The sequence below is a fragment of the Phalacrocorax aristotelis genome, chromosome 18, assembly GCF_949628215.1.
Source record: "Phalacrocorax aristotelis chromosome 18, bGulAri2.1, whole genome shotgun sequence".
Taxonomy (NCBI): Eukaryota; Metazoa; Chordata; class Aves; order Suliformes; family Phalacrocoracidae; genus Phalacrocorax; species Phalacrocorax aristotelis.
The window spans coordinates 8,716,651-8,741,558 of NC_134293.1; the positions used below are offsets into that span (position 1 = coordinate 8,716,651).

Here is a 24,908-nt window from a genome sequence, read left to right on the forward strand (position 1 = left end):
AGGACAAACCTATACTCTCCAGAAAAAAAGGCCAGATGCTATCCACCATAACAGCCACAGAGCCAGGGCACGTTCATCAGGTGGCACAAATGCAATGGAGCGAAACGTGACCGCAATTAAGTTGCATTTTTGAGTTGTGCTGTGGTTCAGGACAGTTTCCTCTGCACAGTGTAGATCCGACAGCATCAAAGCAAAGCGTATGAAAGTCTGGGGCAGAAAACTCTCAGCTGCAGATGTCAAGATGTGGAATAGGCATCCAGAAGATGGGGGGGAATCAATAGCATTGGTATTTAACCTTTTATCAAATAATATTTCTGCAGTTTCTTAAAGCTTTTCAGCCATAATCAGAGTAGAAGTTCCTTTCTCTTTCAACACTGGAAGAAACTATTATTTACAAGATATTTTTACAGCACGGAAGGTAAGCCTGCTAGAGATTTCCCTGCTGACAATGTACTTTAACACCTTAAATATGGAATCAATAGCTGGGCGCTCCTCTGAAACTCAATACACACAGGTTTTATGCACAAATAAAGTGAGTTTTATCTATAATACACCTGCATTCTGGAAAGAGACTAGAACAATTCATGTCCTTGAAGACTTACAGAATTATGAATACCCATTTATCCCAAAGCCAGGAGTGTATTTGGACCGGTGAATGAAAGATCCACACCAAAAAAGAGCCCATTTGTTGCCTGAATTGGGAAAGTCTTCCTTATGATTCCACAAGGTTGCCTTAAAGTATGTCTCAAAGTACAGAGTAGGCAGGTTTGCTTTGGATCAAGGAGCTGATCTCTGTCCCAAGGGTACCAAACTGTGCAGTAGTTGCTATGGTACTGCAAGTATTTTTGTTTGTTAAACAGTAGATTAAATAGTCACATAAAATGATTAGACTGCACATTGGATCGTTCCCTGGGAAGGCTTATGTTACAAACTGGCTTTCTGGGGAAATTATTTAAGCTTTTCACTAAAAAAAAAAGTTTTTTGAATCTTAGGCTGGTGTGTTTAAGAGACTCTACTCCCTAGACCTATTTAAACTTATTTGTGCAGGCAGGCAATATAACAAGGCACTTTTACACCTATTAAAAATGGTTTTGCAACTGTTGGCTTCATGCACTAAGCTCTTTAATAGCTCCAGCATTATCATCACTATCACGAATGGTCAGGGCTTGGATTACAGTTCTTTTGCAAGAGGGATGGATGTCTTGCCTTGGGTAGTAACAGTGCTGCAGTAGAAATTAAAGATGAAGTGTTAGTCTGCACTACCAGGCAGAACAACAGATTCCCTTAAAAGGCTAAGTGCACATACATTGTCTCCAAAATAAGCTTGTTTGATCACAGAAGTTATGGGGGGGGATATAAAAACTTTTACTGTTGGTTATTTAATTTACCTGCCTTGGCATTTATATCACACTCACTTCATAAGGTCCGGGCATGATTATGAAAGAGGTCCAAAAATAAGCATAAGTATTCAATGGTTGATGAATGAGCCTTGGACTAATTGCTCAGATGACTTAATGGGCTCAGGAGCAGATGGTCACCTAACTTAAGTCACCACTAACATCACGAATGGTGTGACAATTACACAAATGGAGACTCTGTCCCTCTGGCTCATACTATCTGGGAATTACTATCTTTTCCAAGAGCCCACTTAAGCTGCCAGTCTAGATGGTAGAGCAGTGCCAGATTAAAAATAAAGGCAGTGTATCTTAGAAAGCTGACCAGCAAAGAGCATCCAATTAACTTCCAAAACTATAACAGCTCCTTTCCATCTGATGGGTCTCACCAGAAGATGACCTTAGAAAACACAGACAATGAGTATTAAAGACCCCATCCTGATGCAGTAGAAGTGAATCCTACACACAGATATCAACACAGCTAATTGTTTGCCAAAGATGCCTGATTGCAGAGGACTCCAAGATTTTTTTCTAAAGGTCAAGCTAAGCAAAATAATATTAACATTAAGGAAGTACAGCTGTAGATATCAGATAAGAGCAGTTCCGAGGATAATATTTGGCGTATAATCCACTGCTTCATCTGTTTTTCCTGTACCCCCATAAATGATGACAGAACTCTCTTCTCTGCAAGAGTTCCCACAACCAAAGGCATTGATCACTGGAGCTTCCAAAAGAAAGGCAAAAGGAGCCAATACTGGCTCCAAAGAAAACAAAATGTGTACCAAACTTACAAGAAAGAAGTTGTAAAATTCCCATCAAAAATGCCAGTAGGACTGAAGCAGATCAACTGCAGACAGACCTGGAAAGTTTACTGCTGAGTTTTCTTCTCGAGCACGGGTGTAACAAAACAGATGCTGAACAGCTAAAGTTACAGAACCGAATACTCTCCCCTCTAGGCAAGAGGAGACAAGAACTGCCCGTATGGCAGCAAACGCAGATAAAAATGCCCATTCAACATAAGCTAAAACTTTCTGCCATGCTTCAGAGACTTGGGGTTCATGGTTGCCATTTAAATCCATAGACCCTGCTGTAGCTTTGCCAATGTCCTCCTGGGGTTATTGCTTTGGAGTAACCTCAAATTACCATTTCCTTGGGACGAACACCATCCTGCTCAAATTCAATACTCCCTGCACAGCCTCCCCCAGGGAACGGGGCTGTTCCAGATGACTGCACGGATGTGAAAAACAAACTGGAGAATGGGAACACCCATGTTCTGAGAGGGCAAGACTTGCAGAAGCCTGACAAGAAACGTTCTAAATAAGTTCAAAACAGTTACATGGCATCTTCGCCTCCCATAGAGAAAGGGCCATCATGAAAGTCTTGGCACCACATTTATAAAGTCTGCTTCACAACTAAGTTTCCTTTGTGGAAACTAACTTTGCAAACATTTATCCTTGCGGTGACTATTGGGGGTAAGCAATTGGTTCTAACATTGCTATTTTACAGATGAAGAAACAGACAACATTTTCTAGTGTGGAAAATGAACTTGGGAACTGCAGACTGCGGGTGTCTTCACTGGGGATGTGTGAGCAGCAGCAGCAGCGGCAGGGGGGTGGTAGTTGTTTGTTTGTATAAGGCTCTCCCTACCCTGAACCACCGACAGAAGCCAGTGGAAGCTGCTTGGATTTGCCAACTCCCAGACATCCCAAAAATTATTGACTGCTTTTGAAGAGCTGGCCTGAGTCATTTGGTCCACATCGCACACAGAACTTGGTTGCAGAGCCACAAAGCGTAACCTCGGGGCCTCCATTTCATAGCTTGCTAGCAGTGCTGGGCCATGGTATATTAAAAAATATTTAAGCTAGCTCTTTGGAAGTCTTTTGAGGAACTCAGAGCAGGCAGCAACTTTAAGCTTGATTTCAAGTTTTAATGCCTAGCTGGACCCCTTCCCTCCTCTTCCATTTTTCCTTTTGAAAAGATGAATTCCTCCATTTATTTTTAATCCTATTTCTCTCTCAGAGCTGCCAAAAAATCAAACCCGGTTCACATCAGACAGCCGTTTATTTCCTTGGGGTGAACCAGCAACCCAACCACAACACTTCCTACCCTCTGCCTTCTCCCGCCTCTCAAAGACATTCAGGCTGCCGCTGGGCAAGAGCCGGACGTCTCCCTTCCCCTGACCGATGGAGCTGGAGGCGCAATCAGGCCTTCTCATTATCAATCAGACCTGTACACTCGTTCAGAGGCAGCCCCAGTCCCAGAGCCAGCAGAAAGAGCAGCACAGCAGCTATTTTATTTACAACCTGCTGACAACAGAGTGGAAATTGATAGAAGCTACAGGCAGCAAGTGACTCCCTGTCTGTCAGCACCAAATGGCAGCTCCTGCACTTACTTGGCTGGACAAGAACTCTTTAACTCTTTCTGTCTCAGCCCAGGATTCACAGGGGTGCTACGGGTCTCCACCACATTTCCATTTATGCCAGCTTTACACTGATGCTCTCCTGCTGCTTCTGATTCAGAGCAGTGAGAACACACCAGGACCTCCTCCATTTATGTATTTACTGTACATGTCTGTGTTGGACAGATACTGTACCTTCATACTTTATGCAGTGCCAGGTGTCAATACAGAGCACATTTGAATAACTTGATCCTACTCAGATAGAAGAAATAAATTAATGATATATTTAAAAGGAAAGTGCTCATTACCCAGAGAAACCCAGAAAAGCTATTTGTGTTAAGAAAGTCTGACCTTAAAAAGGGAATTAGGTAAGCCACACTGAACCCTGTGTAGACTTTTTTCTTTCTAAGTGGCCATCATTCAACTTTAATCATTTCCAAACAATAGCAAATTAAGATTGATTCAAATCTGAATAAGAATGTTTATGTGATGATCTAATGCAGTTTAACTAATTCTCTTCAAATTAGTACCTTTCATGAGTGCAGATTATCTATACAAGGCTTTATACATTCAATAGTTAGAAATTCAAATACATCAGTATTATTTTTAGTCCTGGGGTGTGGGACATGCTTTCAGGCTAAAGACAAGACTATATCAGTGGCCCAAAGACGTGTAAAAATCCTCAACTCTTGTACATGCATGAGAGGATTACACATGAAATCCAAGTTAAAATTAAAAACTGTCTGAGATTTTAAACCCAATAGTACTTTTTTTCATGAAAACAGTTTGAAACAAAAGAAACAAGCTTTCTTCCCCACCCCAAAAGTTCTTAGCATTGTTTGAAATCTCCTTTCAATCGTCTCTCCCTGTCCTACTCCCAAAATAGTGCCGCTAAGTCACTCTCATTTGTGCTTCCATCCATCAGCAGGCATTTCTAGAGGACTAGCAGAGGTGCCTGGCAGCTTCACCACACCTCTCATCCTCACCATTTGGTATCACACCATGATCTCCAGCTCACCACTGGCCCTCACTGACTCACAGAACTGTGCCCTCACCACGTTGTCTGATCTCAGTGTACCTGAGGCATGGAGCAGAGGGAAGACATGGTGCTGGAGGTCACAGTCCCTGAAAGCAACCCTGTCCTCCATCACTAGATGCAGCACATAGGATCTGCTGCGTGGGAAACAAAATACCTGGAAGGTATCACCCTCCACCAAGCCAAGTCAGCTTGTACTATCTACACTGTTCACGAATCCACTTTCATTTCAGCTTTTATATCCAACCACAAAATGCACATCCAAGGGTGCCATCCAGCCACCTAAACACAGGCATCTCATGCTACTTTATATACTGCTGAGCACCCTACTTGGCTTCTACCTGCTCCAGAAAGACTGAGACCTCTAGATCATATCATTCAGCCACGGAATCATATCCATCAGCCCTGAACAGCTGTCTCAAGTACACCAGGGCCTCTAAAACTGGCCCTGTTTATCTACATTAGGGAAAATAAAATGCCTTCTCACTTCTGCAAGATCACTTAAGCTTTTGGACAAATATTTTTTAAAAGTTATCAGTGCTTGGAAAGGTGCTTTCTTTGCATGACCACAGTCAGTCCCTACTCCTCATCTTTTTCATTCAGACTAAGCTCTAAATCTCTCCGAGGCTGAATTCAGAGCGAGGAACCAAGTCCTTCACAAAGGTCATTAAGACTTGCAGGAAGCTTGGGCCGTTTCAGGACCTGTTTCTGCAACAACTTTTTGTAAGTGAGCCCAAATTCAGCTGTGAAATGCACCATTTTGGAGCCAACACAAGTTCTCCGAAATCAAGTCGCATACATATAGCCTCCAAAACCAGACACCAAATGACTTTAAACAAAGATACGACCCCACACATGTTAAGCCAGAGAAATTCTAAAGAAAACTGTTTTCTGTAATCCTTTGCCTTCCATAGTTACCTGCTGTGAGATAAGCAAGTACAGCCACAGTGCCATCATCATGTCCATGAGGAGCCAGATGATAGTAAAAGGAAATCAGATAAACTCCGAATTCCTCAGCTAGTGTCCACCTCTGCTCGCTCTAAGGGCAAACACCGAAGGGCACCAAAAGTGCCTTAAACCTTTCTGCAGAAGGGATCTGTGGCAATTTCTGTCTCAAACAGAAGTGAATCCAAAAACTTTGGTCCATTTCACTCAGACTACTATTGGCATTAGCAAAATCATGCGGCCCTGATAAAAAAAAAAAGAAAACCAAAACTGCTCTATGATTACACTCTCTTCAACACAATGCAAGAAATGCAAAAAAACCCTTGTAAAAATACCTTCTCGTGTTTCATCAGACTTTTCCAAATCACAGAACAGTTCAGTCAGGTTCGAGTCGTTAGCAAAGACAGTAGCAGCTCTTTTTTAAGTCTGATGTGATAATTCCCAAGATGCTAATCAGAACAAATAGACAAACTTGATTTCCACATCTTGTGTCAAATCTGTTGTAACTGATGACACAGTCACACTGAAAAGATGAGCTACTCTGCAGAGGATACGCAATCCCAGACTGGAAGCAACATGTCAAATCAGCTGAACCAAGAGAAATTAAATCTCCATGTACCATTGGAAAACAAACCCAAAACAACCAAACAGTTAAAAACATTTATGGAGCAAACACAAACTTTCCATTGGACAGCTGGCTCCTTGCTTGAGGAAAATATATACATTACTAATAGGAATTATATCCTGTTTCCTTTCTACCGCTTAAAACACACAAACAAATTATACTTCAGCCTAAAGACATATTATTCATGGATCTTTTGCTTCACTGGAATTTATAGTTCAATTCCAAACCTGTAATTTTAAATGTTGGCTGTTTTTCTAAGTAATTCACCAGAAGGGGGTCCCAAGTCCCCTTGCTTCTCCTGCTAGTAAGGAAAAAAAAAATTCCCTGCCAACTTCTGCATAAACTGGTATATATCACAAGCCACACCACTCAACTGCCCAGACTTGACTTTTCTTTTCACATCAGAGCTGAAGTAAAAAAAAAAAAAAAAATACATTCACACACATTACATACAGCCTTTCTTCTTCGATGGTCACCCAGCTGGTGTTAAACCAGTGGTAGCAGAGCATCAAGGCCAGGAGAACTAAATGCAGCATCCAGCAAACAGGTAAAATATTACTAACAATACAGTGTTCAAAGAGAAGGAAATCTGCTACCAAGCTGTTACTGCATGAGCCCACTGCCGAGCAGGGCATGGGCTGAGGGGGCTTCTTTAAGGACAGTCGGGGGAGATCTTGACTAAGACAGATGCTCTGCCAGTGGGGATCCATCCCCTCCCTGCCAGCCCGGCTCCCCATGGCTACACCCCTGTAACAGGGAGGTTTTGGGGCACGGCAGGATGGAGCAGAGCACTGATGCGTGTAACCGGGGGCTTCCTGCCAACTCACAGAGATTTTGGCTGAGAACTACAGGCTGGCTCCCTCCGACCATGCTACAGGCTCTACAGGAGCAGGCTGGTACCTAGTTTCTGGAACACGTGTTCCCATCACCTGTAGGTCACATACCAGAAGGCTAAATGTTAAACTTCGGCTGGGTAAGCCCACCACATCACACATAGCTCTGGAGGAGACATGTACCCAAAGCACAAGGATTAGCACGTTCCTGCAGGGAAGGCAAACTGAGTTTTCCCCAACACTGGCCAGGGAGGTTTCTCTTTTGGGGGGTAGCAGAGAGGTGCCAGACACAGCTGTTTCTCCTCTTAGAGAAAAGGCACAGGGCGAGTTGCAAACCATGTTGGCTACAGGTACAAAGACTTTCCAGCCAAAATAAGCAGCAGAGAGGACAGCACCCTCCTGGGAGCCCAGCAGTTCCTGCAGAGTAGCACTGGACACTGGGACCACACACCTGGAAGAACAGTCCCTGCAGAGCTCACAATGCGACGTACCTTCTCTTAAGCCCCCTGGGCTGTTTCACAGACCAATTTCTATCCCTTGGCAGGTCACAGGAGTGGGCACATGAATGTGGGACTTATCTAAACCATTTCACTGTCAGAAGCTACATTAAAGCCCAGGGGAGTATTTTGCTCTCACCCACTTGAGGTCACAGGGGCTGCTTTCTCGCTCTGCATTATGTCAGTTTATTTTATAGCAAGAAAGGGTGGAAATAAACACCATCAAGCTTGCCCTGCCTTTCCTCCTCCATGTTCCACACAAGAAAATCCCTTAATCCCTACAAAACAAGCTGAAGCTTATGCCAAACCTAACAGAGCTCATACAGACGTTGTTATCTTTTGAAATGACACCTTCAATTTAATTATCTCAGAGATTAAATCATCTCCAAACTATTAAGCAAAATAACTCAGTGGTGCCAAAACACTGCATCACACCATGACTTCTCCTTTTTTCTAACTCCCCTTTAAACCTCCTCTCTGACTAGATATGCAGAACAGCAGAAGCGCACAGATCTGCAGTCGCGCCTGGCCTCCACAAAGCCAATTCCTGCCTGCACAGCTTGCCAAGTTTCATATCTACTTTAAGCCTGACTTCAGCTCTGCTGGTGTAAATTCAGAGCAGCTCCAGTGGCTTCAGGGGTAGAAAGGAACCAAATTTAACATGCTGGACTATTGGATGTGCAAGTAAAAAGAGTACCTGAAAGTGCACCAGCTTCACCTGAGAAAGTACAAGAGGAAAATCAACCTTCAAGGTATTTTAAGAGTCTCTAGTCTTGATTGCTTTACCTACACTTCCCTACACACACATCCTGCTCCTTCACTTCATGCTGGCTTTGCCTGTACAACTCTGTAACAACTGGTGCTTGCCATGCTTAGTTATAAATACTCTTCTTAACCCATTGCCCCAGTCCTACAGTGGTCTTGGAAGTCATGTCACCAGCGACATCAGCAGTGACTGGCCCAGAGATCACCACAGGAACAGCACGTCCCTAGCACTCGTTGAACTGGGGACACTGGCTGCATGGTGAAAATAAAAGTATTTTCTTCCCTCCCTCCCCTTCACACATGCACAGATACCTGCTTGAGCAGTGACGCAGGGGACAGAGCTCAGTGACCAGCACCCAGCACTGCCACCCCACAGCAAAAGACAAAGATGACTCCTTGGTCTCACTGCAGTTTCAAGTCAGGGGAAGCATTTGCCAGGAAGGAATTCCAGCCAAGCTTGTTAGAACTACAGCATCCTTTACCATATGAAGGCATGTGGAGCAACATAATGAACACTCTGAAAGAGCAAGGAAATAATTGCAACCTTCTGCAGGCAGGGACCAGACAGGAGTGCACACAGTCTAGGAAGTGGCTCACTTGGCAGTTATAAGCCACTGAACCGGAGTATATTTCTGTAAAGACAATGTTAGAGCAAGAAGAGCCAATGATGAACCAAGGACTGGCTGTGAACCATAAGCCAAGTTTTACCTGGACCCCAGGAAAGCCAATTAGCTCAGAGGCCAAGTGTTTGGGGCAACACATGCCCCAAACGTGCAGTGCTGAGGGGCACAGAAGTCCAGGCCAGGCCTATTTCACTAGACTATCAGCAGTACTACAGAAAGTTGGCTTGGCCTAGAGAAAAAAAAAAAGGGGGGGATAATTTTGGGTGACCAAAGCCGCTTCCATCACTCAGGTATTTGCCATTTCTGTTCCAGTGAAAGAAAATACAAACTGGACTGAAGCACAGAGCTGAGAAGTACCAGTATCTTCTACTGATTACCTGTTCGTTAACCACAGGAAAGTCACTTGAGGAACATTATCCCTCAGCATCCCAACTTGTACAGCATGTAGAGCATGCTGGTGCTTGCTTTTCCTACCTCCTTTGTGTACAGGCACACACCATTCCTCCTAAAGATCTCTTAAATTTTATGGTAGGAGGACAAAGTGTGGCTATCTAGGCCCTCAACAGCAACTACCTGCCTCAGGTACTAGCCAACAAGATAACTGCTAATAGGAAGTGCCAGGGAGAACTAGTTTTTGAAAAGGGCTGGAATCAGATGCTTCAAAAGGAAAGTGTAAACCTCCATATGCATCAGAACATTAACAGAAAAACTTACTCTTAGATAAGGTTCTTCTCGAGCACAATCTACCTGCTGAGCTGTGCTCTCATAGCTTTATCCACTCTAATGCAACCAGAGCTGATCTCAACAGTGGTAAAAGTTCTGAACATCTTTTGAACCACACAAAAATTTTGGCTGTGCTCATGTCCTCTGACACTGATCCCAAGACTGTTCATACGCAAAAACACAATCTCACAGCTGCCTTAATTTTGTGATCTTTTAATTAAAGCAGACAGTAAGGTCTTTGGGTTGAGGGCTCTGTTCTGTAGCACAATACAGACCCAAGGGTACTATTCACAACAAATAACTCTGCATTCTTCCCCCCTTCCTATCCTCCAGTTTTGCTATGCCTTGACAAGAAAATTAATTGCTTGACTGGCGTCTGTGCTGTTTGCTATTTCATATTCTGCCATATCTCTTCTTACAGAAGAGTGGTGCTGAGCTGTTTGGAGAGGGATAAGAGCTTGTCATTTCTACAACAGTTTGCCTTTTCAAAAATGTTTTAACATGCAGTTCTCTGGAGACCAGGAAACAAGAGATCCTGGCACAGGAGACTTGTGTGCTAATGGGATGACACCGTATTGGATTTAACTAAACTATGGACTTATGAATGAGAGTGCCTGCAAGCGAGAGGCAGCTGATGTGGGGCAGAGAGGGAGCAAAGGAGAAAAACATGATGTCAAGCCTAAGAACTCACCCATCTGAGTTATCAGGCTGCTCCGAGTCAGCAATTTACTTTATTAACTTTATTCCCTCTGGTCTTACGTCTTGGTTACCCCTAGCAACCTATTCACAAAGTCCCAGTACTGTTCATGTGCTTAAAACCAGCACATACTAAAGAAAAAGTTCTGATAAAGCAAGAACTCAGGGCTGCAGCTAACACTGTCGTTATTCCCATACAGTTCTCAATCCTCAAGACTGATACATCAGAAGCCAGACACATACCAGACAGAATGGGGTACAAAGCAGGGAAGCTGGGACAGCGCAAGGTAAATTGTCTCCTGTGAGATCCTGCAATGAAACAAAACAAGGCAAAAAAAACAACAACAAAAAAAACCAAACCAAACAAACCACCCACCCACACCACCACAACAACAAAAAGAAAAGAGGGGAAAATATTTTATTTTGCCAAAATATTTTCTCTTCAAAAACCTTTCCACTGGTTTAGAGCAACCGTTGGTCTAACCTAAAACTCAAAGGTCCTGCTCATGATGTTTCTTCCTCCTCACAGAAGCTAATTTGAAATCCTATGCTGTCCCCCGGACTAGTCTATTGGCCCAGTGTCCTACTCCACCACACGGTGAACGTCTGGCACAGGCCAAAGCTGACATTTGGATAACAGCGGTGAGGATATGTAGGACTGGGCTTCCATCATTCTGGGTGGGATTTTAATGCATGACAAAGACAAAAGCAAAAGGAATAGACTCCTGCTGAAGCTATCACGCAAGCGGCCACTGCCCATTCCTCCCCACATGATCATACCACAAGCAAACTACCGCCAACCTCCCCAACTTTCAGCAGGCCTTGTGTCCCTGCTTCCCTCATCACCTGTGAATGTCATCCGCTTCTCAAAACCCATTAACATCATTAAACAAGGGAAAAGCCAGTTAGGGAGTTTTCATTCTTTCACCTAGGGCTGGCACAGAGTTTTGACAGAATCAGATAAACAGACTCCAGCAGCAGCCCTCAATTTCCACAGAAAAGGAGAGATGTATCAATCACAGCTACTTCTCGACTGGTACCTTTAAGTGGACTTCCTCTGAGACTATCAGGGTCTTCTTATACAAGGAGTCAAGGAGGCTCTTAAGGTGGGCTACCACTTTCCCGTCCAACTTTCTAAACAAACCAAGGGGGTAAGAGTTACAGCCTGCCATATCAGCATCCAGAGTTCCTGATGATCCTCCAGCTTACCTTGGACTAAGAATAAATTGCTTTTCTTCCTGCTAGCTTTCCTGTTCTTTCTACCCATCAATTCTGCAAAGACTAACCTGTGAGCAGAGCACAACTAACACACTGAAGATTTTCAGAAAAAGTTCAGGATACATTGTATGGTGTCCAGTTCCAAAATGGCATAAATTACATCCTGGAACGCATTATGTCCTGCTATGTTAGACAAGAGGAAATGTGGTATACAATGAAATAAAAGACATCCTGGAACCTATTACATACTCAAAAGACAAAAGAAAGGACATTATAGGATCGACGTGGCTAATAAATGATGTGTTGGCATCTCTTTTCTACCAAGATGTGGATTAACAACAGATGTATTACACTAATGTCTATTTGTACACTAATCTAAAACAACTGCATTGCTGTTGCAGACAGGAATTTGATAAATGCAGCCCCCATTCCAGCTCCATGAGTGCTGCTGAGCTTTAGGAAAGGTGGGGAGGGGAGTGAGCCACTCCCAAATTTTCCCTTTTCAGTGTTCAGGCCCTTGCTCTCACCTCCTTTTCTTGCTGGGTTGTTTCGTGCTGATTTTTCACCTGCATAGGTGGGATCCTAAGGATCCAGAGAAGGAAAGGGGCTGCCTTGCACTAGCCCAGAAGCCCACAGCTCAGCTGTGGGACACTTGGGAGGTAAGGACTACTGGGCATGTTGAAGCAGTCAGTGCTTTTGAGCTCCAGAAGCTAAAGGGTTAAATCCTGGAGCCTAGCAATTTCCAAAGTATCACTTTCCTTCTCACAGGCCAACAGGCCTCCTGCATTTACATAAAGCCCTCCAGGGAAGGCAGCTGCAGAAAGCATGCACAGAAGATGCCTTCCTCAGGTGGTTGAGGGACAGGAGAGAAGATACTGCAGGATTTACCCTCTAGTTCCTTTCCACAAGGAGCAAGTGGAGAACAGTTAGAGCCAGAGACTCCAAACCACTGCAGTCTCAGTTTGATAGCTACGACAGTTCACTCATCTTCCCTGAACCTGAAGGGGCAAGCACAGGAGAGCAGCCTTTGCAACTCTGGAAACCTGGAGGAAGGTAGCAGATGAGGTGGAGATGCCAACCATCTTGGCAGCATGGGTGAAATTCAGGTTAGTACCAGCTGCAGAGAGCCTTCTCCAGGTATTGCTGCTCTCCTATAACACATACAGAACAAAAATCTGTCCACAGCATCTGAGGTTTGTGGTATCATGCCAGGGAGATGAGAGGAAACAATTAGGTCCCAGTTCCTAGGGAAGCCCAGGGTGCTGTGTGATTATTCTCTGTTAACAATGCAGAAGAAGGGAGCAAACAAGTGCAGAGTACAAGCAGAGAAGCTTGGAATACCTGACCCTGTGGACAGAGACATCTTACTGACACCCTGAAGCAGTTGTGGATGATGGCACTGGTGGGAGCTGCTGTGAGCCAAAGACTGGGCATAGAACAGCAGCTGAGGCTGGGAATCAGGAGCCCACATCAGCCCGCCACCCCAAAATAGTGTGCTTTGCCTGTCCCTGACCTGGGCTGCGCCTTAACCACTGTACAAGAACAGGAACAATGGGTCTGGGGAGAAAAAAAGAAATAGAAAAGAAACAGAAGAATAAGAGAGAAGGAGAGAAAGGAATGTGAAGCTGGCTAGATGAGAAAACCTAGGTGAATATATCTGATCCTTCCTCCCCAGCCAGCAGAGGCTTGCTCTGTGAAAAAGATTTTCTCTGAAATAATTTGCATTTGCTTCCAAACTTAGTGCAGGTCTGTCACCAGTCACTCAAAGCTCTACTTCAGGAACTAGCAGCGATTATATAAAAAAAAAAAATTATACAGTCTATCTTCACAGCATTCATAGCCTGGCTTATTGGTATGGCTAAGAGCACTGCTCAAAAAACAGTAGCATAGCCCTACAGAGTCATACAATGAGGTGACACAAAATGCCAAAGCGGGTCGTCAGCCATCACACAAACAGGGAACATGAAAATCTGTGAGCATAGATGCAACAAAAAGGCATATCCACAGATACCACATGTGTTTTTCTATGTATATGTACAACCTTATACCAAGAGAAAATGTTATTCTGTGTTAAGCAACACAACCATCTATTCAAGATCAGCATCACAGCAGGTTTTATATTAGACTCCATTCACAACTTTACTTCTACCACGCACGTTTAGTTCACAACTACAATGTGTGAGTGAGAAGCAGCTAACCCCATAGCTACCCAGACTTATTTGTTAAAGTTCCTAGAGAGGCTATTTCTTCTAAAATTAAACAAAACCCTTGCTGCAGAACTCCTAGTGATAATGCTTAAAGAGATGTGGTTAAGAGCTTAATGTGAAGCAGAACTTATATTAAGAGATTATCTATACACACACACACTTGCTAAAGGCCATCTCTGAGTAGAAAGCTGCAGAATAGGTGTGTTCTCCCCAGAGATCATATCCCTTCCCTTTCTCATAAAAAAAATCCTATAAAATCTGAAGCAAAAGGGAATCTCATAGCCAGGCCACGGTCTCTGCCTAAGCAGCTCTGGTTCACATTTTCATTTCTTGCATTTCTCCTACTTTCCCTTCCCTGGATGTATGTCAATGCCCTTAAGGTGCTGAAAAAGCTAAGTTACTCCACATGGAGTAGAAGTGGGAAAACTCTCCAACTTCCACACAGTTCAACATTCCAGAACAGTCTGAAGTTTTGCTTCCTGCATCACTTCAGCACTTCGGAGCAAGTTAATTTTCCCGGGGACAACGGGATTTGCAAACTTCCAGATGACACTTGTTTGAAGGAGGCTCACATCAACCCTGACTAAGTTTCGTGATGATAACTCTACATGAGAAACACCCACGGTGCCCTCATCGGAGAATCCTCCTTGTTAGCACATAGCCAGGACACGGGCAAGCCTCTGCTGGCAGCCTTACACCTGAGGCAATGGCCTGACCCATGGGCTCAAAACCAGCCCCACTAGGCAGGATTGTCACTAATGGGCCGTGTCCTGTGCTAATTAGGGCGCAAAAAGGTTTGCTTTTGTCTTGTGGGCATTTCAAGTAGACACTCCAGAAACAAAAGAAGATGGCTTTTACAACAGATACTCAGAAGCAAGACCAGAATCCATTATCCAAAGAAACTGTTCCTCTACTGCAGAGCATTTCCTAAAAGCCATAAAACAGCCCAGGGTGCCAGGACGACTCTTGCCTGAAGCACCCTTTCTCCATAACTTTCTTACAACTCCCGTGCACCACCAGCCTCCGCTCCCTGTCCCCATCAGCCCAGGGAGCGGACAAGTGCCAGCTGCGTCTGGAACTTCCTGCCCTTGGATCAGCCAGGAGAGGGACATCTCTATATGCCAGGAAATGAGGCAAGCTCCACCTGGGCAAACGAGAACATGAAACCAGGTTGCAGACTTGGAAAGATGGGATGAAATGGGACGTAAGGCGAGAAGAAAAGATGTAGGGACAGTGGGGGACAACACATGGAAGAATCTACAACATCCTGCCCCAGGCTACACAATTCCTGGCTGTAGCCCCTGTCCCTGAGCACCAAACACTTCAGATGAGTTAAGACCCTGGCCAGGGTGCTGCTATGGAGCTGGATGTCTGCTGCTTTCCATCTGTTTGCACTTGAACTGGTCAAGTCTCACAAAAGAAAAAGTACCTCTAAAAAGCCATGAACAGGGGAAGACTGGGACACTGCAAGTGGATATCCTAGAAGCAGGAGTGAGGACAAACTTTGGCTGACAGCATTTTGAGCTGTAATAACACTCTCCTCCTACGTTTAATAGCCATTTAAGAAAAAAAAAAAGACATACATCTACGTACAAAAAACAATCACTCAATCAAAAGCCAAAAAAGGACCCTTAGGCCATCTCAGCCTATGCAGTGCATTGGAAGGGTGCAGTGGAAGTGTTAATCGCTTGAGTACTCTTAATACAACAAAGTATTTCAGTGGAGTTATCTACTTCATGGCCTTGCTGCACACAATCATTTTGTTTATCGATCTCTGAAGATATTATAACAATTTGTAGTGCAGTTCATTTGTAAGTATCACAAGACTTGTCACCTAACCACACTCTGCACAGCACACGAACCGGTCTCAGAACATTGGGCACCTTACAAGTTGCATGCTGTGTTCACCTTCCATATAATGCTTTGCCAACAGCAGCATAGCAGGGCGCAAGTGCAGGGCAACAGGGCAGCAAAAACATTATTCCCTGCTGGTAGGGACAAAGGGGCCAGGACAAACTTGATGTAAACGCAAATGAAACAGGTCTGGCTATGATCCTGAAAAGCAAAAAGGGCCCCGACAAATTGGGACTTTCTGATCAAAAACATCAGGTCAGGACAGGAAAGTCATGGTTCCAGAACAGATCTGACATCTACATGGCATACAGGAACGTTGACTTGACTGCTGTATTATCAAAAAGCCAGGTGCGTGGGAGTGAATCAAGGCTTAGGGCTTGCCCACCTAAGTTTGTGGATACAAAAAAAAAAGTCTCCCCTTCCCAGCATGCTAACTGCCAGCGTAGACATTTCGAGTTAGTGAGACTGGAGACACAGCTGCCCCTTTGGAAGCAAGAGCATTGCTGCATGCACTGAAAACAGAGTGAAATAGTTTTTCAAAACTGTCTCTATGGCAACAAGAACAAAGCAACTTCTATACCATCAACTGCCATGTCTGCTTGCAAAACATCAAAAGTTATCTCCAGACACCTGCAGTGTAGACAGCTTCCAGGAAACAAACTAACGTGATTATGGGTTTAAAAAAAAAAAAAATCAGGAAAGGCCAGGTATGATAAGAGTTAGATCCAGACGCAGTTATTGGCCTGAAGCAGAAGCCTTGCCCTCAAGGGGACACACAGCAGAGCAGGTATCTGGGAAGAGCAAGGTGCTCTTCCGGTGAGTAGGAGCACCATATCTGGACCTGGAGGCAAAGTCTGCAATAGGCACCTACATGGACAAAGAAAAGGAATTCTAGATGGCAGCATGCTATAATGGAGAAGACTGAAAAAGCTAGAACTTGAGACCAAAAACCACTTAAAACAGAAGAATATTCTTGCCAAATTCCTTCACATGAGGACTGTGTAATTAGGCCAGGAAAAGCACAACAGAATATGCTATAGAGAATAGTCCTGCACTGAGTTGTTAACCCAACGGGCCTCTTCCATCTCCAAAGTCTGCATTTCATAGCAGGTACCTGAAGGGTATAGATTACACCAGGTAGTAAGCCAACAATTCCGATCTCATCATGAAATTAAGCCTAGGCCAAGTATGGGGAACTGTGTATTTTAATACAAGTCAATAAACTAGCTAGACCCTTATTAGCAGGGAAGTAGTCCCTATGAAGCAGTGGAGTTTTGTCTAAATAATTGCTGGTGGACAGGACACAAGTGACTGATGCATGTACTGTTCTGTGCAGCACCTGCAAGAGCCATCCTCCGAGGTTGCAAGGTCCCCAGGTATGAGATTGCCCATAACACCTTAGCTATGCTCCACCATTCACACACACACAGTAGCAGCAGAGACTCTAGACAGAAATACAAGTAGCATAACCAAATAGACAGGCCTGCTGTATATAGGGTCCAACTTAGCCTGAAATGTAAGGCCCACAGAACCCCACTAGGGACGCCAAGGATGTTGCTGAGACTGTAAATAGTGACTACTTCTGAAAATCAAGAATCTGGGCATCACCACGGAGTTCTTCTCTTTCCCCTACCACCCCATAAAACAAAGTAACCCAAAATAGCAAGCCAGTTTTTGAAAAGGTTGCCATATATCGTCCCTTGCGTGACCTTGCCTGAGTCATGACTGGACCCAAGAGTCTTCCTCTCTAGTTCTGGGCTCTAAGTAGATGACTACACTGCTTCCCTTGAGACCCAGCAACGCAAAAGTAGGAAATGAAATGGAGAACAGGGAGGAAATTCCATCTCCCAACAAAAAAAATTAAGAGGCAGTCACAGAATTCTCCTGGTAAGAGGTAAAGAAATACGTATGCAAGAGTGAAGGCTAGAGACACAGAAATATCTTGTTAAATTTTTACAGTTTAACCACTGAACAAGCTACTTTCTCTCCATAATTTATACCTGAATTGTGTGTCTAGACATGACATCATTTTAAGGTATGCCTTGTGTTCTGTGGTAAGTTTACAATAACCAGAACTTATAATTGCTGTGGTTCAGGTCAGCAAAAGCGGAAAAAATATCCAAAGCCCCTTCTAAGCAGCTGTTCTTGGTAATCGTTTTAGTCTGTTGTTTTCTGTCAAGGAGACAAGGCCTAGCAAATGCTAAAAGCCAACATTAAACCAACTCCCCTTCCTAAAAGTGATGAATACCGTAGATAATCTTCAATTCTCAGGCAGCTTTATTTGGTATGGTTCATATTAACACAGTGAAGGACAGCCAGATAAGCAAGGGCAATAAAAACTTCTACCGTATGCCTACGGAGATTGACAGCTACAGACACACTAGACCCTGCTGTACGCCCATATGATAAACCAGTTATCTAAATATAGTAAGATAAGCCTGTGGGTCTCACGTGGGATAACAACAAATACCGGAGCATTCTCACCATTGAGACATAAATCCTGAGGCCACAATGTAGTTAACATGCACCAGCCACCCTTACTAAAGGAATTAACCCCATGGTGATAAGGGCTGCAATCACACCCCTGGAGAGTGTGGCCTGAAGCATCCTATTGCATCAATGAAGTGGAATTTAGACTTTGAAATGGGGCAAAAAAAACCCTGTGCACCCAAAACAAAACATCGTTTGGTGTTCAGGAGGGGTGTTTTTGGGTTTGTCGTCACTGGCATTGTAAACACGGACACATGGGTTGCCAGAGCCAGCCACGAAGGAGCAAGAGCTAGGATCAGAGCACACGAGAGGATGCCTCAGTGCACATCAAAACTATCCTTTTGGCAGTAAGCACAGAGAAACTCCTGTGCTGTCACATCCAAGGCAACCCAGAGATCCTAAAGAGAAACCTGGGTCTGTAGGAGCATTGAGTGGAACACAGAATCTGTAACACACATCTCAAAACGCACAGGTATGTCACACACGGAGACTTTCTTTTTTTTTAAATACCATAGTCCCAGTTGGAAGGGACCTACAGTGATCACCTAGTCCAACTGCCAACTGTTTTTCTGACAGAAACATAAACATTGGTAAGAATGAAATACACGTGAAAGATTACACCACACAGCACACACCATGCCTCTTCCTGTTATCTCAATGGGAAGACAGACTATAGCCCTCAAGATATCCACAAAAAGGTCAAAGACAATGGCCAGCAGCCTTGGATAAGAGTTATAGAGGACGAAAGGATAAGTCAAAATGATACATCATAACTATTGTTGACATCTAAAAAGGCATAAAAGACTGTCCAAAATCCAGCTGTCATCACCAGTCAGGAAAGACCCAAAAGACACAGGACTTGACAACCACTGTCCCCTTTTCTCCATGGCACACAAGTAATCCATTCCAGACCACACAAGTGCTCATGGTTACCAGAATGTGAGTGGGTAGAATCAACCTATTTATGTGTTTTAAAATAGTCACCTTCAACTTCCGTACAGGTCCCGCAGTTTTGTTATACTATTTTTCTTACATATATATCCCTAAGTGGTCCAACTCTACTCTGTCATCTGTATTAGTAAGAAAAAAAAAAACCACAACTTGATGATTACTACTTAGCTCTTCCAGTACCCACTCAGAAACACAGAACCATTTCAGCTAATAGCAAACAGGAGAGGACCCATACTACTACACTAATAGGGCCAGATAAGAGGCTGATTATTGCACCCAAACTAAAGCTCGATTCTATTCGGCTGGTTAATGCAGATGCAGAGCTATCACATCTCCACCTGGATCAATCCACACTGATGTGACATAAAGTCACACCAGGATCTGTGCCAAGAACAAGGAATTTAACACACAGCTCCCCAGTTCCACATCAATGGTTTAGGTGCATTTCAAATCATATGCACAGGGACTCAAACCTGGACCAACAAACCCAGCACTCTATTGCAACGCAGGGTTTATGCAGAGCTACACTGATTATTCACAGGGAGCAGCCCGCAGCGTCACACCGTTCAGCGTCATGGTGAGAGCTGGAGAGCAAAGGAAAGCCATGACAGATGCTGGCAAAGACTGCCCTGAGATAGCTGATGCTCATGAGCAGTGTGTGAAAAGGAGAAGAAAGCAGCCACTGCTTTTCCGTGCCAGATAAGTAAAGAGCAGTGGTGAGAACGCCATTGCTCACAGGATTTGAACACATTCCTGCTCAAATGATGCAGCTGACCCATTATATCCTCTGTCCCAACCTGAGCATACATTAGGGTCTACAGCTGGCTTATAATGAAAACCTGAAGTCATCAGGGCTGTTCTGGATTCAGTTCTTGTTAAAAATATTGAACATCAGCCCAGGTTTGGTCAAAAGGTTACACAGGTTTTCAAATCATTCCAGCTTGCAGTGACCAAAGGTTGATTTAGGGTTTGCTGTCAGAGCGTATTCACATTTACAGTTCTACAAGCTGCCATAAAAAGCCAGGTGAAGATCCGAGTTTCTGCTGATTTGAGATATGGAGGAGGTACAAAACCATATGGATTGGAAAAAGGATACTTACTCACTCTGGGATCATCACAACTCCAAGGACAAAGGACTGAAATAATCAGCTTTTGATATACCTTCAGGAACATAGCCTTCTCTTTCTTCTGACAGCTTTTAATGAGTTTGAAGAGTGAAACTTACTTTTCATCTCTCTCTCCTGCTTAAACCAAAGACCAAAGTTTAACACAGCTGAACTGGTAGCAAAAACAGATTCCAGGGTGAAGGTTTATATTCCAGAGTTTATAGTATTCACAGTTGTCCAGGTCTAGGTGACTGGTACTGAGTGTCCAAGGACCCTCATTCCAGAAAAGTCTGCCACTAGACATGAACAGAGCCATCTAAACGTTCATTCATGTTCCCAACTAAGTGTATGAAGGATCTTGTTACTTATACTGTTATGTAAAGAGCTTAGAGTTTTATGGTTATCATCCTAATTACCACTGCTAGTAGTCATTCTGCTTCCCCAAGACAAGCACAGGACAAGAATGATACCTTTGTACAAACATATCATACTATAAATAAACTTGAACTACTCACACAGCAAGGAGAATGGTTTATTTTCCTGTGTAGCTAATAAAAAGCTGCTGTCTTGCTGTGAGTGCTAATATTAAGACAAAAGCAAGAATCTTCAAGTTTATGTTAAACATAAACCGATACTCATCCTCTGCATCCCACCCAGACAGTCTAGATGCAATAGAAATAACTGCTTATTTATGTTTCCACAAGGACTAGCAAGTACACAGCAGAAGGACAGTGTTCAAAGCATCTGTGGCAGATCACACTGGGAGATGTGTTTAGCAGAAAATACAACTGGAGAATGCTTGAAAAGCCACTGTTTGCTTAATCACTTGAGGGGAAGTTTGAAAAGATCAAATAAGCCAAGTTTAGGAGTAGCCTGTTCCCCTTATTTAATGGGCTATAATATTTTACAGTGCAAAGCCCTGCAGCAATACAACTAACTGCAGCATTTGGAGCCATCACTATGCAAGTACTATGAGCCATATGGATTTAACAGCTCTAACCATCAGTAAAGAGAAAACCAGAACCTTTGTTACATGAGCACAGACATCTACCACTGAAGCTAAAACACACTTGCTGACAACAGCAACAGTTTGTGACTATCGCTCAAACTGGCCACTGGAGAAGAACTAATTAACCAAGATAATTCACAATTTCCATCAGTGTCTCAATGGTACCACAGCAGTTTCTACAGCTTGGTCTGTAGAAAATGCTCTTTCCATGACAGCAAGACCCAACGCCTTCAACAGAAACCTCCAGCACTTGATACGGGGAGCCACATTTGGCATAGTCACTAGCAGCAGGAATTACTCTAATTAAAGCCCATCTGCCATGAGTGCTCCTCAAGGTTTTTAAAACGAAGGATCACCTAGCAATCAATAAGGCCCCTGCACCTTCCACAGTGGATACACACCAGAGACTTCTTTAGCATTACTGCTACAAATGTCATCATTTACAAACAAATTAAACATAAAATTCCGAATCCTCACTGAGTCTATGTTCTTCTCTTTTACGCTTCTGTAACAAGGAGTGTTTCACTTACAGGAAAAGAAAAAAAATGCAGGGATTTCTTCAACCATCTCTTAATATCTCCACAACCAGGCAAGGACTAGGACATCTTCTAGTCCTGTATATCTATAATCCTCTGACTTCGTTAGAGTTCAAGCTACTGCCTTGGGCCCTGTAATGCTCTTCTATTGGATCTGCCTCCAGTAGATGCATCAGCCATCCATGGCACTGCAAGGCTTAATGAACAGCAAATAAGTCATACGCATTATTAGTTTTTGCATTATTCATTTGATGGTATTAGCAACCAGAAAACCGCAAATGTTACAAGAATTTTCTTGTGAAGAAAGAACACATGTAAGATGTGGTTGCATCTGTAGTGTGACCCTGATGTTGCCTTTCTTATATGCTGCACCCATTGCTACGCATCCTGAAACATCTGTGCCTTTCCAGTGACTGATTATCCAGAGACACGCAACAGTGCTCAGTATCTATAAGAGGCCAGGGACTGAACCCTGAGTTTATTACAGAAGAGAGCTGGAGTAAGCTGCTTGCCAGAAATCCAAACTCTAGCCAACAAGTCCCTCCAGGCTCACTTGGAAAGGTCTTGTAACCTCATTGCCGTATGCCTGCTGGGCTCAAAATGAAATGCAAACTTGCATGTTACTTGTGGATTTGGATACATTATCCAAGGAGGAGACAAATCAGGAGGCCGAGCAAGAAGCATATGTTATAAGTCCAAAATAAAATTTATCAGACTTTAAAGAACTTCATGATAGGGGATTTTTAGAGCCATTCCTTGATGTCTTTCCAGTTTTGGTGGCTGAGGGACCTACTAAACCTGTTTGAATGCTGATGTTTCACTCTAACACGTTTTGATGAAGTCTTTCATTAAATGTTTGAAATCTAGTTCATGATATGTAGAATCATAGCTGATTGCTTCAGAAAGTTAACAAGCAAGTTTTTCCCAGCCTTTATTTAATTAGGAACTGTAATGTTGCTAAAGATGCATTCAACAAGTAAACTTTATGCTGCAGTGCCGGTCAGGATATCTTGCAATGCTACTCTTGTTTAGGAACGGATTAAATGTTTCCTACTCTTTGTAATCACATGCATGTAGTCATCAGAATGAGTCTATACCTACTTCTTGTTCCATTTTTTAAAAACATGAGTTAGCCCTTAATGACTACCTATTATGTTATTTTTAGAAAAGCTCTTCTGTGCTGATGCTATTTTCAGTTTTGCATATATAACATGCACCTACTAACTACGCTAGCTGGTAACCAAAGCTAACCAATCTAATTAGTTATCACAGAAAATACAAATGTTATTGTACCAATTGCATTAACTCATTTAGTGAAAAACCTACATTAAAAAAAGAAAAGAGGCAAAAGTCTCTAAGGTAGAAATAGAAAGATCTGTATTTGCCTCACCCCAAAGCTTGGTTCCAGTTCAGCTTGCTACCAGCTGCACTGCTACCTGTATACTCTACAGCCTTCTTCAGCCCTTCCCCTGCCTTGCAACACCTTATACCCTTCTTGCCACTTACACATGCAAACAGCTTGCACTACCAACAGTTTTGTTGAAAATTATCAGAAAACTCTTTGCAAAAAGAGTACATCGGCCTGTATATCTGCTGACTGTGGAAAGCTGGCAATGAAGTCTCCCGTCTTAAGGAATTTCCTTTACTCATGTCTTTAAACCTCAGCAGTACGAGATATTCCTCCACCACCCATGCAAAGTGACAACTCATTATTAAAACAGCTCTGCACTGGAATCTTAGAACTATGTGGTGCAAAGTATGTTCTCGTCTCTCCTCCAGTATGTGACAAGACAGAAATAAGAAATAGCAGCAGGACTCTGAACCCACCCAGAGTCACACCCCAGAGGTGAAAGCTATATCTAGGGATGAAAACCAGGAATGATTCCCTCATCTCCCCCTTATCTTCACCAACATTCATATCTGCACAAATCTCCACTGCTGCTAGGGCCAGATATCCAGGCTAATTAAAAGTAAATAAAGTACCTAAGAAAAGAGATGGCATTCTGCATACCACAGATTACTTGGCCGTTTATTCTCCAGGAAGAAATTCAGTAAGTTCTTCCTCAAGGCACCATCCCATTCAACACTGACAACAACATTAAGTCCACACGTTTCATAACTACGGCCTTAAAAAGCAATAGGAAGGGAGCTGTAATTCCATAAGTGGTACACTCAAAAATTAAACACAAACCAGATTGTTAAATGGGCAATAGCCTTACAAATCTAGTGAAGGAAAGGCAATATTCCTCTTCACTGCCACCCCTTCCAACTGTAGGCATTTCATATTAAAGGCCTAAGCCTCATGTCCTATTCCTGGGAGGGAAAAAATCAAATTAGTTATTGCAGCAGCAAGAAAGTTCAGATACAGCTTCAGTGAGTGGTTTAATTCTTCTTCCATTGTTATCTAGAATTCACTTGAAAGGCATCAAAACAAACAGTGGACACCAATTAGGAACTATTCCTATCATTTAATACTTCCATATGTGACTGACAGCGTAGCATGCACTCCAAAAACCGCTAGCTTTTGTCCTAAACACAACCCCACCCTTCTTTCACCATCTCTGACAGCAATTGCTGTAGAAAAGAAAAATAGGTTGGAGTTTTAAGGAGAATGTTTTTCATGATTTTGGTACTAACTACGTTTGCAGGAATGACAGCATAAGGTGCCACATCTTCTTTTTTAACAAAGGCGAACACTACACTGGCAGCAGCTGCATGAACTTTCCACCGTACACTGCATTCAGTCCAAAGTCCTTATCCTGAACAGAACTGATGGCTTAGTTAAGTCTTCCAACCTGGCTACTTTCATATGACTCTTAATAGCAGCAGCAGTCTGGTATGTTTACACAAAATTGCTTCCTCAAGGTCATCACTCCTCTATTCTTAATGTACCAGCTACATCAACCCATCCCACAAAGGTTAGGAAGGCAGGTGGCAAAAACTAGCAGCCATCAGAAGATGTCTCCAGATCTGGACACTGGAAATGAAAGGATCCAGCCTTC

At 43.3% G+C, this 24,908-nt stretch overlaps 1 protein-coding gene across 8 annotated transcripts in view; it reads right to left on the reverse strand.

Moving 5' to 3' along the window:
• The window catches only part of COL26A1 (collagen type XXVI alpha 1 chain), a 196,484-nt gene that overhangs the window by 110,816 nt on the left and 60,760 nt on the right, over positions 1–24,908 (reverse strand). For 5 of the 8 annotated variants that reach the window (XM_075112786.1, XM_075112780.1, XM_075112782.1 and 2 more), the window contains one exon: positions 10,779–10,844. The exons of the other annotated variants lie outside the window; for them this stretch is intronic. In XM_075112786.1, coding sequence (XP_074968887.1) covers positions 10,779–10,844 — 66 coding nt within the window. The remainder of the gene's footprint in view (positions 1–10,778; positions 10,845–24,908) is intronic. 8 annotated transcript variants of the gene reach the window in all.